This window comes from Aplysia californica, unplaced genomic scaffold, assembly GCF_000002075.1.
Source record: "Aplysia californica isolate F4 #8 unplaced genomic scaffold, AplCal3.0 scaffold00215, whole genome shotgun sequence".
NCBI classification, from domain to species: Eukaryota; Metazoa; Mollusca; class Gastropoda; order Aplysiida; family Aplysiidae; genus Aplysia; species Aplysia californica.
The window spans coordinates 621,339-647,866 of NW_004797485.1; the positions used below are offsets into that span (position 1 = coordinate 621,339).

At 40.9% G+C, this 26,528-nt stretch overlaps 2 protein-coding genes across 3 annotated transcripts; one reads left to right on the top strand and one right to left on the bottom strand.

Annotated features, from left to right (window-relative positions):
• Positions 1–1,441: 1,441 nt before the first annotated feature.
• Positions 1,442–12,694, bottom strand: LOC101845929 (testis-expressed protein 49). 2 transcript variants are annotated; one of them, XM_005099494.2, is made up of 4 exons: positions 12,556–12,694; positions 9,460–9,728; positions 6,803–6,938; positions 1,442–3,065 (listed from the first exon to the last, which is right to left on the bottom strand). In XM_005099494.2, exons 2-4 carry the CDS (start codon positions 9,707–9,709, stop codon positions 3,017–3,019), a joined length of 435 nt encoding a protein of 144 aa, XP_005099551.1. In that variant the 5' UTR covers positions 9,710–9,728; positions 12,556–12,694; the 3' UTR covers positions 1,442–3,016. The 2 variants fall into 2 exon arrangements, with proteins under 2 accessions (XP_005099551.1, XP_035825954.1); XM_035970061.1 differs by lacking the exon at positions 12,556–12,694 and adding an exon at positions 11,083–11,360.
• A 62-nt stretch (positions 12,695–12,756) lies between these two features.
• On the top strand, positions 12,757–26,102 carry LOC101845697 (T-complex protein 1 subunit epsilon). The gene is made up of 10 exons (XM_005099493.3): positions 12,757–12,996; positions 14,878–15,103; positions 15,395–15,593; positions 16,507–16,699; positions 17,084–17,233; positions 17,648–17,767; positions 18,952–19,137; positions 21,430–21,567; positions 23,398–23,578; positions 25,289–26,102. Exons 1-10 carry the CDS (start codon positions 12,889–12,891, stop codon positions 25,414–25,416), a joined length of 1,629 nt encoding a protein of 542 aa, XP_005099550.1. The 5' UTR covers positions 12,757–12,888; the 3' UTR covers positions 25,417–26,102.
• The last annotated feature ends 426 nt before the right edge of the window (positions 26,103–26,528 follow it).

The window sequence follows — 26,528 nt, forward strand, 5'->3', positions numbered from 1 at the left end:
ACACACATGGGCTCTCCTATTCTTTGTTTCGCTAGATCACATACAAGTTCCTCAACTGGCAAGGTTTTACATTATGTATAACTGGCCTATGCACTGTGCTCAGCAGCAGCAATATTCCGCTATACCGACTCGCATGTTTGTCTGATTGCGCTAAATACTGCAAATATGCCAATTTTACTGTGCTCAATGTTTCATTCCTTTTCTATCTGGGTCACTGGGAATTTCTTTAAACGACCGAGCAATCAATATTGTCTGGTTTTACATCCATATTGAGTGAAATTCTGTGGGAGGTTGGCAGGTGCTCTTATGTGGTTTGCTTGTTCTCTCTTGTAACACCTCTTAATCTCATCTTCGGCACCCATATGATCTATATTCTATTGCAAATGTTGTAAAACTTTACTTTTAAAAACTTAACAAAAAAAGTTAAATTGTTCCAGTTGAACAGGTTGAGTAAAACATAAGGCAGACCTTGTAGCTTTTCTTCTTGTTTTTATCGATCCATCAACAGCCAGGCTCTCTCCCTTCTGTTCGATGCCATGTAGTGATCTCCCTTCTGTCCGGTGCTATGTAGTGATCTCCTTTCTGTCCCGACGCAGGTACGATATCAACACACCGTTGTTTCTGCTTTATTTCTTGGTTCACCCGACGCCGGTACCATTCTAACACAGCATTGTTTCTGCTTCTTTTCTTGCTCTCTTTTTCTTACAATGGTGTTGTTTATATTCTTGCAGTACAATTTAGTTGTAGTGTTAAGTGCAGGTTTGCTTCATCGCTCTGGTTTGATTGATTTGGTTAGTAAGAGTTTTACGGTACTGGCAACACACTTACTTACATCATCATTATAACTGAAGAGGATTTATGGTGTTACAAGAAGATAACATACATTCTAATTATTCCCCCCGCAGTCCCCCCTCACGGGATATACAATGTGGACGTGTTGAAAGTCATCAAAATATTGTCATATATCATATCATATACCAATACATGGATTTCCATCTCAGCTGATATTGCCAAGTTCTCATTTTCATTCAGATAGATTGAAAAAAAATCAGAAATTAAGAAAATGTCGCCGATGCCACTCTTTTTTAAAGTAGATATACCTCTGCCTCAGTATAACAAAGTTCTATCTGACATTTTTGGCCATTCTGAGGTAGTAAGAAGGCCAAAATTGTTCGAATATTCAGAGTCGTTATCAAGACATTCAAAGAATTGCATTCGAAAAAGCTTGACGAATTGTGAAACTCAAATATTTTGACGTCAAATTACTCCAAACTAGGTAATGAGCAGATAGAACTTTGTATTTCTGAAGTAATGATATGTAAAAACTTATGATGAGGTTTATTTAGACATCTTACAAAAGAAATTGCATATGTATTCATCCAGTAACTTTCATACAGACATGATCATCTTGTGCCTCAAGGAATTGAAGTCAAAAATTTTCTACTGATGAAAAAAGAAAAACAAGTTTATTTGGCATGTTGTGAGGTGTAAAATATCCCAGCGATAAACACATCAGTCAAGTATATTATAAGTACAAATGCACTACGGACCTCAAAGTTACCTTTGACATGATACCGGGGAAGGGGGGAACAAGACGCAGGCGGGGGAAAAAACATTGAAACACAGTTTGTCCTTGACCTTATACCTGAGTGCTATCAAAGTCAAACGTCATCTCACTCACTACAGACATCTTTTCATAGTCCTGCTTACTTCTGCCACATTTACCTCAACTACGAGTTGAGAGAAAAAAAACAGTTAGGCAGCTTATGATGAGAGCTTTGTTAATAACTTAATAATTCATCTTCTTTAAAAAAAATACTTTGATGGAAGCACACAAAGATCTACGGGCAGCTGAATTTACTTTTTTGGGGGGGCCGAAAAAAATCTGAAGGGCAGCATATATATATGTAGCCTACATTTTAAGTTAAGCTTATCATTTTCTTAGTTTACTGGACTCAGTTCTTCCTATTGAAGACTACAGTTTTCCTTTCTCAGTCCCTGCCTATCAAGGCCTGTCTAGGAAGACCATTTTAATGCTGCTGCTGCTGCCAATGTTTTCCATGTCCTTTGAACTCTTGAAATGTTTCAAACTGTTGCAGAGAAGACCTGACAACCTTTTCGAAAATAACATTTCTCGAGTCAAGACAGGAAAAACATCAATCAAACTGAATTATCTAAAAAGGATAATAAAGAACGGGGATCATAATATTGAATTATTCACTATGGACAGACATTTTTGGTATTGTTTCTACTACAAACAAGAACATACATTATAACAGGGTTCAAGATTTGCTCGACAAACATCATTCAAACATGTGGATCTTCATAAATGGAAAAACTTCCTCTCAAGCCTCAGTACGTGAAAGTGAACAAGAAATGGGATTGGAGAAAAAAGTGAATCTGGACCCACTCAAACAAATTATTTAGTTTTGTTGAGTTTTTTACATAGTCTCTTTTGTTTTTTCATTATAACAAGTTTCGTAATTTTAAGCAAGTTTTGAAAATAAGAAAATTTTGGTCATAATAATAATTATCAACCGAAACAGTGGCGTAATCAAGCTGCTCAAAACTGTATATGGTATTTCCTACATCAGCAAACTTCACCTCACATAAAATAAAGGAAGTTGATCAACTTATAACAATTCATTCTCTCAGCACATTTTGTAAAAACATAACATGAATCCTAGGGTGTTATAATATAAGGGGAGGGCAAATATTTATAGAAATCATCCACTGCAGGGTGCTCACGAGCTTGAATATATGTATTTTGTCCACCGCAGAGATACCCATCCCTCACAAGAGGGAAAAACCACATCAGAAATAACCACGCAAGCATTGTTTACGTTACATCTGTACAAAAACTGAGCATCTTTGGTTGTCTGGTTTCCTCCTCAGCCCGGATGTTCCAACTCTACCTGGCTGCAATTTATTGCAACTGTTAAATTTCCAACGACTGTAAAAAAAAGGCAGAACAATTGTATACAGTCCGTTTTGGGTTGGGTTTTTTTCCTTCTTTTTAAAACAAAGTAAACTGGCGGTTGGTCAGTTTCATCTCGTCCACAAATCTGGGGAAGAAAAAAAAGAAAAATCTTTTGTTATAGCAATAATAATGATCAGACTTCCAGATTATGATAATGATCTTAATTACAGGCATAGAGGAGAAGGGGGGTTGCAGCAATGGACATGTTCCGTCTACAGTGACCCGAACTGTGCTGACAAATAAACAACAAATCCTACACTGCAGGCACAATCTTCAGAGTGCGGTTCATTCACATTCATCATCATATATGTGTCATGACGAGGTGGAATCAAGACGTTCGTCAATTTTGGGGCAAGTGGAATTATTGGTATCATCTGAAAGCTGATTAATTTGCTTTGATTTCAATGAAATAAATATCTATTTACCTTGAATAGAATTCAAGATATTTGCGATTGAAGGAAGTGAGGTCGTCTGGTTTCAGCGGTGAAATTAGCGAGAAAATGGCCACCAAAGTTTGGTAACTCCAATATAGCTAAAGAGAGTCTTTGAAAACTAAAAAATGACATATATTGAGCCTTTAACAAGTGTCTTTCAGCAAAATTCACATGGAAAAGTGTTTTTATGTGGACATAAAAGAGGTAGCCAAAAAATAAAAATTCCATAGCAATTTCTATTCTAAACTGGCAGAAAAATGCCTGTTTCTCCGATTTCATTATTTTGACAAGCGCCTGATTTCACCTCGCTGCCTCACATATGGGGCCACATCTGAAACAGGCATTGGCAATCAAGTTTTCTCATCAATTCCGCACTCAGATGCTCAAAAAAAACCTGTATTATCCTGGTGTTTCCTCTCCACCCATCAGTTCAGGTTTTCCAGATAAGATTCTCTGGGTCGTACCCATTACTGGTCCTCAGCAGATGCCGTAGGAGGAGACCAGTTCAGTCCCTTGTGTACTTTGCATTTTCTCGCAGACACGTGGCCTATAGTAGCCTAAGACTTGTGCCTTTATGGGCAAATATTAATAGAAAGGCCAAAACATAAAATAAATATTTTCAGCTGCAGAACTATGCTGCACTGGAAATGCCAACCTTACACTCACAGACATGGTGCGCACTAGATACCAGAAGAATTTTTAACCCATGCACTTACAAGAATCTGAGTGGTTAGAATCGAGCGCTTTGTTTTCTCGGATAAGGACGAAAAATTTGGGAAGTTACCCATAGAGTTTCGCATATTTAAGACACCTTGGTAGGTCAAAAATCAGTCGAGTATGTCCGTCCAGCCCGGGTTTAGGCAAAATTCAGAAATAATTCTTACCCTGTGGTCTATAATTCGCTGTGATCACCAGAAAAGCCAGAATCATGTGAAATAAGTGAACAAACTCAGTGTAGCCTAGTGAGTGTAGGAGAATAAGGGAGCACGGGGGTATATAAACAGACGCGAAGGTTAAACCGGCCTTCCGAGCCACGACTTCAAAGCTAGGCTGAGCAGGGATCGACGCTACTGGTGGGTCGACACAGTGGATGGAGCTCCGGACCTGTACGACCCACACACATCGTTCCCCGCTCGAAATAGTGAGTATTGAAACCAACGTAGATAGACTAACCAGTAGAATCTAGGATTTAATAGCACTTATCATCTCATTACAAGCTATTTCGGCTTTTTATTTGACGTGTGGCGTGGGGGCCAGGCGGGATATCGTGATCGTTAAGACCTTAGGCTAAGCTAGACCTAGAATCTAGGCCTGGATTTAGATCTAGTTGTTATAGTCCAGATTTAGGGGTTTTGCAGTGATGGCTAGCAGGTCAAAAATGGCGATGGGCTCGAGTATCAAGTATGATGTGCTCAAACCGTTTACTGGGGAGGAGGACGTCGAGGCTTGGTTGCAGAAGGCGGAATTGGTGGCTAAACTGACTCACATTTGAAGATGTGGCCAGTTTTATCCCATTGTACCTGAAGGGGGAGCTCTAGCTGTGTAGCTAGAGATGAGCGAAGAAGAGAAGGGGAGCGTAAAGCTCATCAAGAAAAACTTGAAGGAAGCGTTTTGCGACAACCAATTCGTTGGTTTCGCAAAACTGCGTGAGACGAGGTGGACCGGGGAAGCGGTGGACGTATACACCAATGAGTTGCGGAGGGTAGGCAGGACTTGTGGGTTCTCAGGAGAGGGGCTGGAGCAGCTAGTGAAATTGACTTTTGTCACCGGCTTTCCAGACAGCATAGCCTTGGAACTGCAACAGGTGGTAGGGGTGGAGTCGATGAGAGTTGCAGACATTATTGGTAGAGCTAGGGTCCTGGCAGCAAACAAGGGGGCAGTAGTGGGTGGCAGGCTTGCAGCCGCAGCGGTAGATCAGGCAAGGGGATACAAAAAATCTGGGGGGCGGGGGAATGACGCAGTACAACACCAGTCAGGTGAAGTGTTTCATTTGTAAGGAGGGTCATTTTGCTAGAGAGTGCCCAGAGAATTTATTTAAGCAAGAAAAAGTCACTTGTGTGCTACAGGTGTGGTGAGGAAGGGCATATTGCGGCGTACTGTGAGCATGCTGGTAAAGGTAGTCGTGGGGGAGGAAGCTCGAGGCCTGGGAGTGACACAGTGTGCGTTACAGGAGTAAGAGGGGTCCCAATGATCACAGTCCCCAAGCAAGGTCACAGTCAACATGCATTGATAGACACGGGGTGTTCAAACACCATGATCAGGGCTGGGTTGGTCGACAGATGGACCGGAGATGCGGTGCAGGTATCAGCATTTGATGGAAGAGCCGTTGAATGCAAGGGGAGGGCGCAGATTGAGATGGAGGTAGATGGCGAAAAAGTTAGTACAAGGGCAACTGTGATTGATCACATAGTCGGGGGCATAGATGTGCTGATTGGCATGGATGTAATCGGACAGTTAGGAGGGGTGACGGTGGGGCAACACAAGATCCAGTTTGGAAAACGGGTGGCGTGTTTGGTTTTAGGGGCGCCAGCAGGGGAACAAACATGTCCAAGGGCAGAACTGGTCATTCATGATAAGGATTTCGATGCAGAGTTTGTTGTTGAGTCGAGACAGATGAAGAGAGATTGGTTTGGGACGGGACGTCAGGACTTTCTTGAATATCATCCCCTTGTTTTGTGTTTAGTATTATCATGACGGGTTACACTGGGGTGACTTGTGTATTCTCTTTATGTGGGGTGTTGGTTTTCATCGTATTGATCAATGAGATCAAGGGGGCGTGTGGTCTATAATTCGCTGTGATCACCAGACAAGCCAAAATCACATGAAATAAATGAACAAACTCAGTGTAGCCTAGTGAGTGTAGGAGAATAAGGGAGCACGGGGGGTATATAAACAGACGCAAAGGTTAAACCGGCCTTCCGAGCAATGACTTAAAAGCTAGGCTGAGCAGGGATCGACGCTACTGGTGGGTCGACACAGTGGATGGCGCTCCGGACCTGTACGACCCACACACATCGTTCCCCGCTCGAAATAGTGAGTATTGAAACCAACGTAGATAGACTAACGAGTAGAATCTAGGATTAGATAGCACTTATCATCTCATTACATTCCCAAACACTGAAGCCACTCAAGTCAGTATAAATACTGAGAGTACCTTCAAAAATGGTCTGCACTGCCTGTCACTCCTGCCAGGTATGCAAGGGATAATTCTATTTTCTCTGTGTAGACGACGTCTTTGAAATTACATTCTATCTTGTGTAGGGTAGGATAATTCTACGTCCTCTATGTGGACAACGCTTTTGAAATTACATTCTATCTTGTTTGTACTAACGTAGATTCTATGGAAGCGCCTCAACATTGAAAGGGTTAAGGCCCACAAGGTGCTCACCTGCTCATTTCACTGTGTAGCTTGACTCTCCGCGGTACATGAGCCCAGGGCTGATTCTCTCTCAAAGGCTCGTCTTTCGTCCACCAGCCAACGTTGTGGGAAGTCGTCATGGGCCGATTGTACAAGGTGTGAGGTGCTGGTTAGTACAGGATCAAGAGTGAGTATGTTTGAAATGAGGGTAGAATGCGAGTAGAATAGTTTGAGGGGGGGGGGAGGGGGATCATTTAAAAAGAGGTACCAATTTTTGTTGTTGTTAGACACTAAAATAGCAATTTTGAAACCAGATCACTTAGTCCCTTGCAGAACGCTTGCTCGCCAAAGCAGAAAGAGACAAACATCAGATAAACCATTTGTACATGATGTACTTTCACTGTCCAAAACAATGCTGCAAGTTTAGTTTTACAGAAAAGAAAGCGAGACTTTGCTAAACCTCTTTTACAGACATTGCATTGGCTTCCTGTTGAGAAAAGAATTGTGCACAAGTTGGCCACACTATGTCACAAATGTTTGAAGGATAATGCGCCATCATATTTATCAAATCTGTTAAGATTAAGACTGTTCCAACTCGCAGTTTAAGGTCATCAGCTGACTAAAGGAAATTTCTTTTACCATCTATGAAACTTAAAACAAGGGGTGAAAGGGCATTTGAATATCAAGGCCCAAAGATCTGGAATGCTTTGCCAAGTACTTTAAGAGAGATCAAGACTCCTGATTCATTCAAACATCAGCTGAAGTCATTTCTGTTTTTAAATTAACAATGTTTTATGTTACTGTTGTACATTCTATTGTATTGTAAAGCGCTCAGAGCCTGTGTACTTTAATCGGGAATGAGCGCTATATAAATGTCATTCATTATTATTATACCAATACTCCGATTCTTATCACAAACTTTCAAATGTAACTTTTGTCATCACTTGTTCCTCCACAAAACTTTACATTCTGGTATACCAACATAATGCCCAGGGGCTTTGCAGTGCCGTCGCATGCACGAGTCCTAGGTTCAATTCCCAAGAGAGGAGGGTTTTTGTTGAGCATCTCAGTTTTTTCTGCTGGGATGTTATTGTATCACTTTTTCTTTAAGCCTTGGTTGACCCAGACAGGTATGATCGAAGAACAATTCCTTAATCATCTACGTACAAAATTGTGTCAATGGAGGCATAGGCTACAATACATATTTTATAAATTACAATCTGGAATGTTCATTTATAAATATGAGGGTGTAGGATTGACATACAATTGAGTGTTGTGTTTACTCCACATCAGTACAAAACATACCACCCAGAACATATTGAGACAAAGGTATACAGAAAAGAATTAGGAGGGGGCCACATTAAAGCAACCAAAATCTGTCTTCATAATATACAAGAACTGAACACATCGGGATGGCGTAAAAGTTTTGAATGAGCATTGAACAAAATAATAAATTTGCCTCTAAACCTTAAGCAATCAACTTAAGTAAATGTTTGTTTTTCATAATGGTGGAAAACTAATCAGTTATTACATTGTAACTTGCAATTATCTTTTTTTGATGTGAATTTATCTTTCAAGATGAATATGTGAGGCGCGCTGACAAAATGAGTTACTTCTCGCGATCCACAAATAGGGTAATTGGCTAAAAAATTGACTCTAGGGTCAAATTTGTAGAATTTCTATTGATGCTATATAACTAAAATATTTTATTATTTCATACTCAGGCCTATGAATTGTAAAAACTTCACCTATAAGCGTGATGTACCTATTTCTATAAAGCATGAATCCGAGAAGTAACTCATTTTGTAAGCACACTTCACATAATGCATGCTATGTTTTTTCATGAACTTATACCAACTGTAACAAAATATTATTTGCAGAGTGTATGTTTGTGTTTGTAAGAACCACAATGTAATAAATATCTATTCTAATGGTGAGCCTTTGTTCTGAAGAGAATGTTATTGCTTTTCCTCAAAGAGAAAAAGCAAGACAACAAACAGAAAATATGTGTCATGACACTGTGGAATCAGGTGCCTGTCAATTTTTGAGCATATGGAGTTATTTGGTATCATCTTAAAGGTTATTCATTTGCCTTGCTTTTGTTGAAAAAAATATCTATTTATCTTGAATAGAAGTTGAGATATTTGCAATTGAATGAGGTGGGGGTTACCTGGTTTCAGAAGCAAAATTAGCGAGAAAATGGCCGCAAAAGTTTGGTGACTTCCACAGCTGTATATAGTCCTTGGAAATTGCAAATTTTCATTTTTTTTTGCCTATAATCAACATTTTCTATATAATCCATGCATAAAAGTGTTTTTGAATGGATATACTAGGTGTTGAGCCAAAAAACAAAAATTCGGAAAAAAAAGTCCAAACTGGCCGAAAATTGCTGATTTCTCAGATTTCATTATTTTGACGACGCTTGATCTCCCCACGATGCCTCACATATTTATTAATTCGTTTATCTATAATTTCCAAATTGTTCACCTCAGTTCTCAGGGAAACATACTGTGTAACTGCTGGGTGCACCCTCAGTTATTCCCAAAAATAGATAGGCCTACATGTGCACTGAGATTAACAGAAGATCGGAATGGTATTGTCACATTTAAAAGGCACTACAATGAAGTTTGACAGAACCAAAAGAACTCTAAAACTAATATTTTCAATTTAAAAAGGGATGGACTTACAATCAGGGTTCCGAGTGTGTTTTGTTCGTAGCCTTGTGTACTCCACGAAAGATCCATCTGGGCCCTTGCCATATTGCGACAACTGATCAATGGGAACTATAGAACGAGGTGGTGGGTTTCTGTCTTTCAAAGGAGGAAGTGCCAAGAAGCCAATCTGTGTTTTTGACCTGATGGGATCTTGTCTCGCTGGAACTGAAACCTCCTTTATTGAATTCTGGTAACCCAAGTGTGTGAGCCCAAAAAAAGACATGGCGGTTTTAAATCACGACCTGTAATAAAAGGAAATATTCACCAGATAAGACCCACAAAAAATAGGTTACATTTTACACACAACCACTGTATGAAACTGCTCGAAACATATTATACACCATGCTCAAGCAGGTGAGATTTAAGCATTCACACATATGCACTGTACACAAACACACACACAACACACACGTTAACAGAAACACACATGCAGTTTTTAAACACACACATGCACATACTTATGCACACACATGCATGTACAGTCGAACCTGTATAAAACGACCACCCATTGTCAAGCAGAAAAGTGGCCATAAAAGACAGGTGGCCATCTTAGGCAGGACTGATCAATATGAAGAAACCAATCCATTCCTTTCTTACTGAGGTCCCAACAGAAGGTAGCTGCATTAAATTGTTATTGTTGTGGTAGTTTTCGCTGGGGGTTTTTTTTTCTTTTGTTGCTGCTTTTGTGCAAAGGTGGTAATAAAACTAAATGTGTCAGACAAGGAGGACCGAGTGCTATGGTAAAGGCAAACACATGGGTCGCCACCACTTGGAGAACGAGTGACATTTCTGTCACAAGTTCATGTTGACGTCCATTGTTACTTTGTTACAAACTTGGTAAACAACGACCACTCATCTCACTTACGATTTTTTAGGAGTTCTGGGCGGGGCTTATGGGTTAAGAGGGATCACATGCTTACCTCACCAGAAGCTGAAAATTTGTTACTTATTGGTCAACAGTGAGAGGGGCCAAAGCAATATGATCGGTTGGAGGGAATACCTAACAACAACGACAGGAGATTGGATTTATGACGGCTCGCCCACAAAAAGACGGGCATTTCCAGGGTTATTTTGAAAATTCACAAATTCTTTTATTAAAAGAATATTAAAAAACTATAGGCCTAATAATAATAGATAGCATTTGTATAGCGCATATTCCCGCTCAACAGCAGGCTCTATGCGCTTTACACTATATATATACATCATCTTTACACATGTATAGTTTATCCAAAAACATCACAATGGGACTGAAACTAAGGCTGGTGAACTGCTACATCATTCCAATTGTGTCCTATGCCACGGAAACTTGGACAATGTACAAAACTTCAGTCAACAAGATTGAGGCTCTGGAAATGTGGATCTTTCGCAGACTAGGCAGAATCAGCTGGAAAGACAAAATCACAAATGAAGCGGTGATGCAAAAACTTCCAGTCAAAAGAGAAGTTCTTCGGTACCTATCAGTAAAACTAACATACTTTGGGCGCACCATGCGCCATGACTCACTCCCAAGGACAATAATGTTCCGACCGGTCGGATGAAAGGGAGGAAAGCTAATATCTAGAGGCAAACAGTGAAAGTTACGGACTGATGACGTACGTAAAAGCTGGGGAGAGTAACTGCTTGGCAATGTGCATGCTCAGATCACAAGACCGAACTGGTTAGTAGTAGAGACTCATATGTCGACCTCTGAAAGTCAGAAAGGGGTACAAAACAGCTTGCCCCTGCACTTATGTGCGTCCACCTGTGGAATAATGTACATCACACAACTCTTCTGTTATAACTGTTAGGTACGTATCGGGATTTAGACAGTACCTTTCTTCTACTCAGTAGTCACTTTTCGGTTACAGTGTACTACAAGACTATAATAAAACCAAAGAGCCTTTTCAGACGTGCGTTTCTTCACTCTCCCTATATCTGTTTGTACCCACAAACCGAACAATATTACACACCTTGTGAACTCGAATGCCATTGGTCATTGGTGTGCTGTAACATGTTGACCAGATTTGTTCTTTAGAAATTTTTCCAATGTTATTGCAGTCACGCTTCAGTGATCACGTCAGAAAGAAAAGTACGAAAGACTAGACGAGACACTACAGTTGCTACGGCTAACGCTGCAACAGTGTATCAGTGTCAGCGATAAAAAACAGTAGCATAAAATAATCCAACAGAACCAAAAGATTATATAATTATTAGGATAGAATAGAGACCAGGACTGCGAATGAAGTTCAGAACAAAGGGAAGCAAATCAGGCAGACTTGCAAGGGCCTGATGAAAATTTGAGTTTGAGAACGGCTTAAAAGAAAGAAAATATTTATGAAAAATTCGTTTTTTTGTAAAATTTGCGTCAGTTTGTGGAAAGTTGCAAAATTCACGTCATCAAATGCCACTTGCTGCCGCAAAAAAACGCGATGTCAGTTTGTTAGAGCAGGTTCAATTGTATTCTTGCTTTCTATCATATCCATGTAAACATACAAGATTTTACATGCCTGCATCATATGTCCCATGTATAGAGTAAAAAACATGGGCATGGCATTATACATAAATCATTCAGTTTTAAGAAAGAAAAAAAAACTAGACTATATCCATTTGGCAGTCCTCTACACGTTGAGTTTCTAGGGGCGAGAGGAGACACAATCTGAGTAAGGTTGAAGTTGATGGATGGGAATTAATATGAATGATGTAGATTTCTCTAGATCTAAATCTAGATCTAGATATAGATCTATCTAGAATATAGATCTAATGCAGAAGCGTAATAATGTAAACTGCTTGTGAGTGTTATTATTCTTTTGTCTATTATGCTATGCCAATATAGACAGCCAGCACTCCCCAACTGTCCGCCTACCATTCTTATCTATCTTATGAGTAGTAGGCCTAAGACCTAAGTTGCAGAGTAGGTCTACGACTAAGACAAGACTAAGACCTAAAAGTTAGTAGTTGAGTACCTTACCTAGATCTAGATCTAGATCTAGATTCTAGATCTAGTCCTAACCTAAGTCAAGTTAGGCCACCAAGACCAGTTCCTTTTCCACATGCCCAATAAAAGACAGACTTATATTATCTTACACACACCGGTATATGGCACTTCAGTTTGGGATCAAGCAACCCAAACACAGGAAATTCTCTCTCAGCTGAGTTGATTTCCTCACAAAAGCGGAGGGAGTTCATTCAAGTAAATTTCTGCGATAAGTTGATAAGCCTAATCCGAGAGCGTTGTCATGGACGACATTTATTTACACATCCGCTCTCGGATCTTCGTTGAAAATCTCGCTGAAAACGAGAATTCAGACACCGCCATCTTGTAACTCATTGTTTACACCGGTGCCTGCGGTGACCTGTTTAGAATTCCATTTTCCAATCCGAAGACATCGACCGTGTTTGGGTTGTTTTCATCATCTTTCCATTATGAATGCACTTCCAGGGCAAATAGCCTTCGATGAATATGGGAGGCCATTTGTTATTCTTCGAGATCAAGAAAGGAAATCTCGATTGACGGGGATTAATGCCCACAAGGTACGTCTAGTTTCGATTTCTTCTAGAATCTTCTTTAGGTTCTTCTCACTGGCCTCTTTCGAAAGCTTGTTTCTTCTTTCAGAATTTGGTTATTTAGGGTGCATATTGAATTTTTTGGGCCGGGGTTTTTATCAGAGGTTAATGTCTCAAATTAGTGATGAAGGACAGTTTAGTCTTTGTTACTTTGTCTTTGTAATTGTAGCCTACTTTGTAGTTTGTCTAACAGAACAGCAGCATTCCTCTATCCCCTTCTTCTACTCTCTTCTAATCTAGGCCTGCCCGTGCCGATGGTCCATGAGTCACAATATAATTAATCTAGATCTATATAGTTTTCGATCAAGATCTAGAAATCTAGATCCATCTATTTAAGACTTAAAATTACAAAGAAGGGAAGGACTTCCGTCTAGAGCGACCACCCCATCAAACACAATAAAGAAGAGCCCTAGACCTAACCCTACCCCTACCCCAAGCCCTCAATTCTGCTCTGTCTCATAGTGGTCGCTCGCTACGGAAGTCCTCCCCAAAGAAGCCTCTTCTCAGGCCTGAGGCTCAACAGAATCAGTCTAAGGCTAAGGCAAGGCCTGTCCTGTTTTATTTTTAAACAAAACAGACTGGAATAACGATTTCGGACAATATTTCTGTCTGAGGGATCTGTACCTGCAGAACTGCTGTGGACTCGTGCTCCTGTCCATTCCTAGGAAGATTTTAAATGGTACCATACTGGAAAGACTGAGATGGAAGCTCGATGCGCCACTACGAAATACCAGACCAGTTGGTGAGATTGATCAAGAAGATTAAGATGTAGGCCTATGAGTGAGGGAATAAGCTGCAGTATCTTACTAGGAGGGCAGCGGACAGACTCGTTTGAGGTGAAAACAGGAGTGAGACAGGGATGCCTGCTATCGCCTTTTCTCTTTTTATTAGCAGTGGATTGGATAATGAGACCGACAACATCGGGACTACGCGGTGGCATAATACAGTGGACCCTTTCCAGTCAGTTGGAAGACTTGGACTTTGCCGACGACTTTGCACTTAATTGCTCAACTGTGGGGGGAAAAGTAGCCAAAGGCCAGAAAAGGCAGACACAGGTGAAGAAATGGAAATGTGTTGGGCACACCCTGAGGAGACGCCCGACGAGCATCGTCAGACAGGCTTTGTCGTGGAATTCACAAGGAAAACCTTTAGAAAGGAAGACCAAAGATGACATGGAGGCGAGCGGAAGCGGAAATGGAAACAGCTAGAAAAGGATGCACTGGACAGGCTTCGCTGGAGAAATGTTTTTGATGGCCTATGCTCCTCTGGGAGTTTAAAAGGACAAAGAGAGAGAGAGAGATTCCGTGTCTATGGATTCCCAGTTTTATCGATTTTAGACCAAGGTATCTTAAACATGCACGCTGGACCTCTTCGTTCTCTAGCTATCTGCTTGTGACTCGCACCCACAGCCCAAGCAGTCGGCGATGAAACCTAGTGACGTAGCCCATTGCATGCTAGGCGGCAAAGCAGGCCCGCACTGGTGATGGAAGCCCTGGAATACGTTTTAAAAAATAGATGGCGGAAATGTGTCTTCTGTATTTTAGATGAAGCTACAGAGAGCACCTAACGCACACCTCTGATTGGCCCAAATATAGATGAATGACATATTTTCACGTCATCTTCTTGGGTTTCTGGCACAATTTGATTGAAGACTGCTGCTTTTTTTTTTTTTTCGAATAACTTGGATCTAATAAAGGTGACAAGTGTAATTATGTATGAATATAAATTGGAAAGGGTATTTATCTAGCCTAACTATGTATCTTAATTAGTTAACATGCGGACACTACAGTATTTCTTTCAGATGGTGGCTTTCATTTTTCATTTACGTTCTTTCTTTTTTTTACTCAGTCTCACATTCTGGCTGCCAAATCGGTGGCCAATGTGATCAAGACGTCCCTGGGGCCCAAGGGCCTGGACAAGATGATGATCGGCCCCGACGGAGATGTGACTGTCACCAACGATGGTGCCACCATTCTTGATCTGATGGACGTCGACCACCAGGTGGCCAGGCTAATGGTTCAGTTGTCCAAGTCACAAGACGATGAGATCGGGGATGGAACCACTGGTGTTGTGGGTAAGTACAAAAACAATAACAAAGGCGAAGAGTTTTGTTCTCTGTAAATACATGCCCCCAGTTCAAGTAGTTTGCGACTTTGCTGTATGTGAAAGAAACACTAAGATTATGAAACTGACCGGCTTCGCCCAGTCCAAGATGTAGAGACAATTATACTAATTGATAATGGTATGAAGGAAAATGCACTTGCTAGTCTTGTCTTTTGAGCTTTTTAAGCAGAAAATAATGTGGTAATGTCATTTGTTTGAGAAATGAGTTTTCATGTGTGTTCCTCTTTTGTCTTTTCGTCAGTAATGGCTGGAGCTTTGCTGGAACAGGCAGAGAAGCTGCTGGACAGAGGCATCCACCCTATACGTATCTCCGATGGCTACGAGATGGCCGCCAAGGTTGCGGTGGCACAGCTGGACAAGATCAGCGAGACTTTCGCGGTGGACCTCAAGGATCCAGAGCCCCTCATCAAGCTGGCCATGACCACCCTGGGCTCCAAAATGTGAGTGTCTGCAGCTGAAAAATCAGAAATTGTACAGTCTGCATAGCTTTGGGACATTCCAAAATAACACATGGATGTAACTTGTAGTGTGCCATCCTATCAGTCCACGGAGCTGAAGTGTTGAAGCATGTGCTGTAATAATAGATAGCATTTGCATAGCGCAAATCCTCGCTCAACAGCAAGCTCTCTGTGCTTCACAATCGATACTATTACCCCTGCAGACTTGAGAGCATTTTGAAACCTCTACTTCTCGACAAGTATACTGTTCAAGCTGCCATTTATAGGAGCTAAAACACTAACATACTGACAAGATCTTTCACTGTCTATGGCCGGGTACCCATTCCCACATGGGTGGAGTGAGGAAAATCCGTGTAAAGTGCCTTTCCCTGGGACACAACATTGGGCCCGCGGCTCAAACCACTGATCCCGCAACCTCACGATTACGGGTCCGGTAGTCTAACCATTAGGCCACCAACGCCACTACAAGATGTTGCCCTTAGTGTGGGCTGGGACCTCTTATATGTTTACTATATATTGTTGTAGGAACTTGTGCTGCTTGTTCTTGGATATTCTTTTGCACAACTGCTTGAAGTTTCAACTCGTAGTAAAATTCAGATTTTTTGGGTTTGATTTACCAGCAATTTCATGCTAGTAATCATACCAATCTCTGCTTCTTCCCGTACTTCTGAGCTCTTGCCTTGTGGTAACCTACCAGATATATGTCTTATCGCCCTATCTTTTCTTTCTATGTTACTCTCCAGTACCACTTCTAATCTTTAGCAATTATGTAGCATATTTGTATTGCAAGTGTTGTAAAACTCTTACTAAAAATATAATTCCGTGCAAATGTAATGTCTTTCGTGATGTTCTTATTGTTCATTTGTTTGGGATTTTTTATTATTATTTTTTTCAGCGTTAACCGATGCCATCGGCAGATGGCGGAGATTGCCGTGAATGCCATCCTGTCTGTGGCAGACTTTGAGCGCAAGGACGTGGACTTTGAGCTGATCAAGGTGGAGGGCAAAGTGGGCGGCAAGCTGGAGGACACCATGCTGGTGAAGGGCGTCATCGTCGACAAGGACATGAGTCACCCACAGATGCCCAAGGTTAGTGTTCACTTTTTTGCTTAGCCGAGAGTGATTCTCAAGACAGATGTTTGCTATCATCACTTTTCCTCTACTTCATTTGTGTTTGTCACTCTCTTGTGAACTGCTATTTCCTTGATAGTCGAAGCAGACTTTGTTCTGTTGAGGCTAGAGTGGTGAGCAGGGTAAGCCTGTGGGTGGTTGGCGGGTGCTCTGGTGTGGTTTGCTCCTTCCTTCCTATCAAACATCTATCCTTTTTTTGTTTTTGTTATTCTCTTGTAACACCTCTAATCTTCGACATTTATATATTTGACTTTATTGTGTTGCAAGCACCGTAAAAGTCTTGCTAAAACTTTTAAAGAAAACCTTACTAAAAGATGCCCTTCCCAATGGCCGTGTCACCAGAGCGTGAAAGACGCCCGCATCGCCATCCTGACCTGCCCATTTGAGCCCCCCAAACCCAAGACCAAGCACAAGCTGGACGTGACCAGTGTAGAAGACTATCACAAGCTGAGAGACTACGAGAGAGAGAAGTTCGAGTCCATGGTGCAGACAGTGAGTGCACTTTTTTTTTCTTTTTTTTTTTTTTTTTTCCTTCTCCCATTGCAATGGCAGGTTTGCCAACAACTGTCCTGGATTTCCTGGAAGTGAGTGATTGGTGGGTACTCTGGTGTGGTTTGCTTTTTTTGTTTTGTTTTGTTTTTTGTTAGCCGCTCTCTTGTAAAAAATTTGTTATCTTTGGCACAAATGTTACCTATTGTGTTGCAAGTGCTGTAAAACTCTTAGTTACACTAAAGCCAGAATTACCTGGTGGGAGTCCCGGATTTGGCCATCGGGAATTGGGAATCTTATCGCACATATATATATCTACATACTACCAAAAGCGGTGTGTGTAATTTTGTACCATCAAATCATGGTTTGTAGATTCTTTTTTCATTATTGACTGTCATATTTCTCAACCACCCCCAGGTGAAAGACAAGGGAGCCAACCTGGTCATTTGCCAGTGGGGTTTTGACGACGAGGCCAACCACCTCCTGCTGCAGAGAGAGCTGCCTGCGGTCAGATGGGTGGGCGGACCCGAAATTGAGGTACGGCTTTGTCGTTATGTGTCCATCGTTATCTTGATAGATCCCCTCTCACAAGACATACAGCTTCTCTGTCCTTTATTTATCCCTGTCATATTTACCTTCTCCGTTGCTCTTATTGGCCATTACTTTGTTTCCTTTAGAGTTAACGGAAAACTCTTTTACGCCCTACCAGCAAGTTGGTGGTTGCAGGGCACCAATCGCACGTCCTACTTCTTTACCCCTCTGTTGATTCTGTCTGTCGGTCTTATTTTTTCCCAGCACTAAATGACCATTATTGTGTTGATGTGCTTCTCTTTACTCAAACAAACAAACCTACGAGCAGGGAACTAACCTCCTTGGCTTCGTACTTCTTTCGTGTATTTTTTCTTTCCATCCCACTCTTTCCCTGGACTTTTCACTGTTTGTGTGTCTTAGCCTTTTTATTTGGTGATCCTGATCACAGTTTTGAGCATGAGGAATTTCTGCAGGCCTGTTGTGGTCTGTCAGATCAGACACCATGCTACAACAGTACAGGGCGTGAACCTCTGTTGGTGTGGGACGACTTGTTCGACTACTCTTGAAATCGCCCTAACAATCTTTGCATAAAGGACATTTACTAGTTATGCCATTGATTGCTAATACATAGCTGGAAACCTGTATGTGAAATTGTATTTAATGCATTATTGAGGGTCTGGGTATGGAAGTCTGTTTACTTTTTTTTTTTACCCAAGACTACAGACAGGAGAAAGGTTGATTGAAGTCTGTATCTCCCTGCAATCCCTGCTGCACCCAATGGTATCAGCAGAAGGGAGAAGTGAAGTAGAGAAGCCAACGTACACCTTATATATTATGTAAAATGGAAGTGGCCCTGTTTCCCCCTCCATCATTTCCTATGTGTTTTATCTAGTGCTTAGATTTAGAGCTAGAGTACTGGGTGGTTGGTGGGTGCTCTGGTGTTGTTTGCTGTCGCCTTTATCTCCCCTCTTTCTTTCTTGTGTTTGTTACTCTCTTGTAACACCCTCTAATCTCAGGCATTTATATGACCTTATTGTGTTGCAAGTGCCATTATACTCATATTTTTTTTTTTTTTAAATCTAGAGTAACTGGCTGTGGTCATCATGATGAGGTGGTACTCTACTTCTGCCTTTTGTCGTGGTTCGTGCAGTAACATGTTGGGATTTTTTGTTTTTTCTTTACCCTTACAGCTGATTGCCATCGCCACCGGTGGGCGCATTGTGCCCCGGTTTGAGGAGCTGACGGAGGAGAAGCTGGGCAAGGCCGGTATCGTGCGGGAGCTCAACTTTGGCACAACGAGGGAGCGCATGCTGGTCATAGAGGAGTGCCACAACTCCAGGGCTGTCACCATCTTCATCCGTGGTGGTAACAAAATGGTAAAACTCTCAGACTGTGTGTGTGTTCAGGTTAAGGGCTGGTTAACTGGCCTCTTTTCTGTTTTTCTGCCTTATAAATGGTTTGCTTTGAGAGTATGTGTATGGAATTTTTCGTATAGTATCTTTTTGTCTGAAACTCAAGACGTGTTTAGAAAAATAAGCTATAACTTTATGTAACCAGTTGTATGAAATTTTAAATCATTCTTTTCAGGGAAGTGTAGTTTATGTGTTGACAACTTGTAATAAGCTGCAAAATATATGTACAGTTCGTTTTTTGTTTTTTTTTAAGGTTAGTTTTGATTTGATAGAAGAGTGGAGATGGGCTGGGCTAGTGAGGCATGAGGAATTTCTTCAGTGCCTGCTGTGGCCTGACAGATCAGACACCATGCTATAGAAATGTGGGCTGTGAACCTCTGTCTGTGAAACCTCATGTTCACCGACGCTTGAAGTCATCCTGACATTTACTTAGGCATGTGTTACATAAGTCGTGTCTTTTGTTGCAAAGTGTTCATATCATAACGTGCAGTGTTCTGTAACTGAGATATATTTTGGAAGTGACATGACCATTTTGTGTACCGTGCCTACTGACTTACTCTTTACATCGTCCGGTTTCATGTGGGGTATGGGGGGGGGTTCGTTTGTCTCTCCTTGTCCAAAAAGAACGCTAGAAATGTGTGTATGTTACTGCTGTTGGCAAGCACTCTGGTGTGGTTTGCTCCTTGTTTTGTGTTTGTTACTCCCTTGTAACACCTAATCTTTGGCACCTATATGACCTTATTCTGTTGCAAGTTCGGTACCGTAAAATTCTTACTTTTCTGCCTTGTAACTGATTTGCTTTGGTTGTTTATGCTTAAATTGGGAATATTTGGTATGTTATCTAGTTGTTAGAAACCATCCCGTGTATGTAGAAAATAAAAAAAGGGTTGTTTCCTATCATAGAACAGGCTATATTTTTAGATATAAATAGTTATACTAAGCTCTTTAGACGTTCTTAAAAATAATTCTGATTCATATTCTGTTGGTACCAGTATGTAGTGTTTCTGTTGGCAACTCACAGTAAGCTACAAAATGTATGTTTAGGTCTTTTATTTTTTAGGTTAGTTTTGATTTGATAGAAGAGTGGAGATGGGCTGGGCTAGTGCGGCATGAGGAATTTCTTCAGTGCCTGCTGTGGCCTGACAGATCAGACACCATGCTATAGAAATGTGGGCTGTGAACCTCTGTCTGTGAAACCTCTTGTTCACCGGCGCTTGAAGTCATCCTGACATTTACTTAGGCATGTGTTACATAAGTCATGTCTTTTGTTGCAAAGTGTTCATATCATAACGTGCAGTGTTCTGTAACTGAGATATATTTTGGAAGTGACATGACCATTTTGTGTACCGTGCCTACTGACTTACTCTTTACTTCGTCTGGTTTCATAAGGGGGGGGGGGGTGGCATTGTGCTCTCCTTGTCCAAAAAGAACGCTAGAAATGTGTGTATGTTACTGCTGTTGGCAGGCACTGTGGTGTGGTTTGCTCCTTTTTTTTGTGTTTATTACTCCCTTGTAACACCTCTAATCTGCAGCGCCTATATGACCTTATTGTGTTGCAAGTACTGTAAAATTCTTACTTTTCTGCCTTGTAACTGATTTGCTTTGGTTGTTTATGCTTAACTTTAGTTGGGAATATTTGGTATGGTATCTTGTTGTTACAAACCATCCCGTGTATTTAGAAAATACGTAATGGGGTTCTCCTATCATGGAACAGGCTATATTTCTATATAAACAGTTATTCTGAGCTCTTAAGACGTTCTTAGAAATAATTGTGATTCGTATTCTGTTGGTAACAGTATGTAGTGTTTGTGTTGGTAACTCACAGTAAGCTACAAAATGTATGTCTAGTTCATTTCTTTTAGGTTAGTTTTGGTTTGATAGTTGCATGAGGAATTTCTGCAGTGCCTGCTGTGGCCTGACAGATCAGACACCATGCTATAGAAATGTGGGCTGTGAACCTCTGTCTGTGAAACCTCTTGTTCACCGACGCTTGAAGTCATCCTGACATTTTCTAAGGCATGTGTTACATAAGTCATGTCTTTTGTTACAAAGTGTTCATATCATAACATGCAGTGTTTTGTAATTGGGATATTGAATGTGACATAACCGTATTGTGCACCATGCCTACTGACTTACTCTTTGCGTCATCTGTTTTCATATGGCGGGGGGGTCCATTGCATTTCGCTTCCCTCGTCAAATAACCACTGTTGTGAATGTGAATGTTCAAAATATATTTTTTTTTCTTTCCTCATACAGATTGTGGATGAGGCAAAACGCAGTATTCACGACGCCCTGTGTGTGATTCGTAACATCGTCCGAGACAACAGAATTGTCTATGGCGGGGGTGCCCCTGAGATCTCCGCCTCCCTAGCTGTGCAGGAAGCTGCTGATAAGGTGAGCTCGGTACCATTTGTCAATGGACATATATTCTCTCTTCTCATCTTAAATTGGGTTGTTTTGATTGAAACACCAGACTGCTACTAATTTTTTGCTATTGTTTGAATCTTGTTCCCTTAATTTTGCTTCTTTTTTACTGCTTTAGTAAATAATAGGTGCTGATTTTCCTGGTACATCGGGAAATTTAGATTTTAGAAACTGTCCTCATTTGGGGGGGGGGGGGGTGTCGAAGTATAAAAATAGTCACAGGATGTTGGCATATTTTTAAACATGCTCCGTAAATTTGGAGTGCCTGCATGCATTTCTGTATTGTAAAATAAATTAATTTTTTTATAGTGGCCTTTTGCTTCTCTGTATGAAGTTTATATCAGTTTTTTGTTGTTAGTTTCTTTCCTGCGATGAAATTCATGCACTCAAATTAATTGAAATTTTTTGGTTTGAAACAAAGTTGAATAAGGCGTTCATTTCGGTTTAAAAGTACTGTGGCAGTTCTATGTTTAGCTGATGCTTTGATAAGTACACCAACACACACCACCACCCCCACCCCCTGTCTGGGCAAATTGCATGAGGAATTTCTGCAGTGCCTGCTGTGGCCTGACAGATCAGACACCATGCTACATCAATGCTGGCTGTGAACCTCTGTCCTCGGGATCATTTGTTCCCTCGAACTCTTGAAATCAGCCATACACAATAGTCCAGCATGCACATAGCGTATGGATTTTCAGCTCAATAAAAATATTTTTATACCTGTATATTATTTGTATTCACATTACAGCCTGCACTAAAAAAATAATCCTATCCTTTTGGACGATAAACATACCTTGTTTCCTCAGTCAGAAGTAAAAGACCTAGGCTTCTGATCTGTAACTAAGAAAGATACAGGTCATTTTTACCGTCATCCATGGAACTTTTTCCATCTTACCGTCTTGTTACAAGTATTCATATGATCTTAGAGCATGCGTCAGAATAACATTGAGTTACAATCAGAATACTATGTATCTAGCTGAACATTATTGTTTATATTACTGTTTATTTATTTTATGCATGTGGCTGTAAGCCTGTATGTGTGTACGTAGTGAAAGTAGTGAAACACCGAACCAATGTGCCGGAATGTGGACAATAAAGATGTATCTTATCTTAAACATAATGAAAATCATATATCATGTGTCACGGCGTAATGGAATCAGGCGCTTGTCAATTTGGGGGCGTGTCCAGTTATTGGTATCATCTGAAAGCTGATTCATTTGTCTTGCTTGCAATTAAATAAATATCCAGTCAACTTGGACAGAAGTCAAGAAACTTGCAATTGAAGGAGGGGAGTTCGCCTTGTTTCAGTGGTGAAATTAGCAAGAAAATAGCTGCCAAAGTTTGGTAACTCCAATAGATAAGAGTCCTTGAAAAACGAAACGACATATTTTGTGCCTTTAATGAATTTTTTTCAGTAAAACTCGCGTTGAAATATGTTTTTATATGGACATAATAGGGGTTGAGCCAAAAAATTTGCAAACTGGCAGGAAAATGACAGTTTCTCCGGTTTAGTTATTTTGACATGGGTCTGATTTCACCACGACGTCTTACACAAATATTTATGCAACCCACCAGTTTCTCTACATGGGTGCCAGACTAAAGATAGGTTTGAAAAGTATACCGGGCGATGGGCTTTCTTGCCTTCTTTCCGCCACCACAAAACACCCACCCCACACTCCCGTGTGTTGTTATCGCTTTTTTTTTTCCTCAAATCTCCTCACTAGACCAGTATGTTGAGTGGTGTGTTTTGTCCACACCTGACCAGTATGTTGAGTGGTGTGTTTTGTCTGTTTCCCTCAGATCTCCACGCTAGAACAGTACGCCGTCCGCTCGTTCGCCCAGGCACTGGAGAGTGTGCCCCTGGCGCTGGCGGAGAACAGCGGCCTGTCACCCATCCACACCCTGGCCGAGGTCAAGTCGAGGCAGGTGAAGGAGAGCAACCCCTTCCTTGGAATCGACTGCCTCAACAAAGGAACAAACGGTGAGTGCCTGAGATGTTTTTTCTACTACAGGATTTTCATGTATATAGAAATATGTCAACTATTCTTATTTTTAAATAGTTGAAAGAAGTCGCATTGCGAGCTAATGTGAAAACAGCCAACTGTGAGTCCTGCGCGCTCATGTGACCTTTAAAAAAATATATAAAGTTGCAAACGCTGTAAATCTCAGACGGAAGCTGAAGTAAGACTGTGTTCCTGTTGTACCTGTCCGTGCAAATTGCATGAGGAATTTCTGCAGTGCCTGCTGTGGCCTGACAGATCAGACACCATGCTACAACAATGCTGGCTGTGAACCTCTGTCCTCGGGATCATTTGTTCCCTCAGACTCTTGAAATCGGCCATACATTTACTCTACCTGATAATAAATCTTAGAGCGAGTTCTGAAGATTTAAAGAAGAAAAAAAGTTATATTGCAGTTTCTTAATCTATGGTTGCATATATGCTTATTTGTTCAAATCCGAGGGGGAGGGGGGAGAAAAAATACATAATGTTGTTACAATGTTTAAAAGAATAAGACAGTTTTTTCTCTTTCCTGAGATTTAAAAAAACCTTGTCGCTTTCTGGGCTTAAAACGGTTGCACAGCTTGCTGGTGAAATATTGAAAGTGTTTTGCTACAGTAGGTTGGGTGAGGTTCATAGAACACATGTACCGACGTCCACGTTGTGGTGGGTGGGTTCTTTATCGAGTGCCTGGGAGAGTAGAGTCTATGGTGCGTCTGTCTTATTGAACCACAGGGTCCAGTATTTGGTCGCAACAACTTCTTTTCTTTCGTCAGCAGTTACAGAAGTGTGTTTAGTGCAGTTTAAGCATTGCAGTGTTTTGAGATCAAAATTATGAATTTTTAAAAATTGCCATTTTTTGTCTTGAGCCTCTTGAGAATGGGAAATAATAGCCTGTCTTGACGCTTTGTTTTTATTTTATTCATTTAGGAAAGAGTTTGTCTGCATTGCATTTCAGTGATGTTGTTGGTGGTTGGCGGGTACTCTGTTGTGGTTTGCTTCTTCTTTCCTATGAAACATTTGTCATCCTTATCTCCCCTTCTTCTTTTTTATGTTTTTTGCTCTCTTGTGACACCTCTAACCTTCTGGCGCTCATATGACCTTATGCAGTTGTGAGCGCCGTAAAACCCCTACGAAAACTAAAAATGATGTTGTCTCTCATGTGGTGCCAGGGTAATTGACACAGTGGCAAGAGAGGATGTAGATTCAGCAGTTTGTCATGTTTAGCCACACTTGTCTACATTTGAGCAGTGTAGAAGTAAATGCCCAGTCTTTCCAAACTAATGAGACTATATGGATGTTGTCATTCTCAAACTCACATTTAAGTGTTATAGTCGTGGGGTAGCTCAAGAACACCCTTTGCATTGGTCCAAAGAAAATTTGAATTTTCTGACATGGCCCTGTTCTTCTTTATGGCGCCCTATTAACTTTAATCACACATATTTCAGAAACATCTCTAGCAAAAAGCGCCCTTTTATTTTTATGTCGCTATTCATATTTCAGATCAACCTACAGGCAGTATAATTGTTGATAAAGGTTGTGAATAATCAAGAATAGCTGGGGCAATGAGAGTAATTGTGCCTCTTGCCTATTGTGTCAAGTTCCAGGCAGCACTAAATTTTAGATATGTTTGTCAGATGCTTTCAATTGTGAAGTGACGTAACCAGCGATCCCGCTGATCTCTGTTGCAGACATGAAGCAGCAGCATGTGATTGAGACGCTGACAGCCAAGAAGCAACAGATCCTGTTAGCCTCCCAGCTGGTGCGCATGATTCTCAAGATTGACGACATACGAGCCCCGGCGGATATGAGCATGTAGTTGTTTCTTCATAATCAATACTGTACATGTGTGTGTGCGCGTTTGCTTGATTGTTTGTCCTCGCTGCTGTCCAGTGTTTATATCAATCATTGTTCCTGAAGCTTTTACATGGCATTGTGTTGTTGGAGCAGTCAATCAGAGTGAGAAATGCGTTCAGAGAGGGTGACTTGTCAGTATGGTCATGTTTAGTTGTATAAGTTTTTTAAGATTTTTTTTTTCCCTCCTGTTCTCACCATCATTTGCTCACCGTTCATTGAATACGAGAGCCCATTGTATTTTTTTCTGTTTGTGTTTTTCGTTGGTTGTAAGATTATGAACAAATAACCAGCATTTCTGGACTTTTCAACGGGTGTATCAGGAAGGACTGGTAGGTGTAGTGCGGCTTTTTGTTTCCCCTATATACAGATCTGTCAAGTCCTCTGATAAAACCAGGGGCTGGGAGGGAGTTGCCGACTGAATCCTTAATTGAGGATTCTGAAAAAAACTGCCTCTATTTTTAGTTGTCGAGTGCATGGCAGATGTGCATAGTTTTGGGACATGATGTTTCGATTGCTTGGTTTTTATGTTGCATGTACTGACTGCTTGTACAAAACAAAAAAATATGGTTTCAATGCAAAATGCAAGTTGTGTGATAGTTTTTTTTTAACCATTGCGTATTTCTTAAAATAAACATTTTGAAACGTCTAGTATTTTTATTGCTTCTTTTGTATGACAGTATGCACCAGCAGACTGCTCAAAGCTTAGGTTTGTAAGTCCATGACAGTGACAAATATAATTTCACTTCAAATTTGCCCTGCAGGTGTTTAGGGGGCGCCACTGGTCGGTCCTACTTCTTGACTTTCCCTCTGTTGTTTCCGTCTGCCTGTCTTACTTCTCTTCACTCAAACAAACAAAAATTGCCAAATTAGTATGTGCTATGAAGGCTCTGTGCAAAACCAGTAGAAGATATTCAGTGAATAAAAGAACAGATCATGAAATTTTAGTACAGTAAGTTACTGTTACAACTTCCCATTTTGGAACAAACCAGTCTCGTAAAAAAATATAAACCAATGTACCGGGTACAAGTACAAAAGTTTTTAAAGTGCACAGAAAATTGAGGTAGCCAACCCGGT

What these genes read in the sequence shown, in the direction of transcription:
- LOC101845697 (XM_005099493.3), top strand. Translation starts at nt 12,889, where the DNA reads ATGAATGCACTTCCAGGGCAAATAGCCTTCGATGAATATGGGAGGCCA. An exon ending in CGGGGATTAATGCCCACAAG is followed by an intron (nt 12,997 to 14,877) that starts GTACGTCTAGTT and finishes TTTTTTACTCAG; the next exon opens with TCTCACATTCTGGCTGCCAA. An exon ending in TCGAGTCCATGGTGCAGACA is followed by an intron (nt 17,234 to 17,647) that starts GTGAGTGCACTT and finishes AACCACCCCCAG; the next exon opens with GTGAAAGACAAGGGAGCCAA.
- LOC101845929 (XM_005099494.2), bottom strand. Translation starts at nt 9,709, where the DNA reads ATGTCTTTTTTTGGGCTCACACACTTGGGTTACCAGAATTCAATAAAG. An exon ending in ACACACTCGGAACCCTGATT is followed by an intron (nt 6,939 to 9,459) that starts GTAAGTCCATCC and finishes TGTACTAACCAG; the next exon opens with CACCTCACACCTTGTACAAT. An exon ending in CTACACAGTGAAATGAGCAG is followed by an intron (nt 3,066 to 6,802) that starts GTGAGCACCTTG and finishes TTTCTTCCCCAG; the next exon opens with ATTTGTGGACGAGATGAAAC.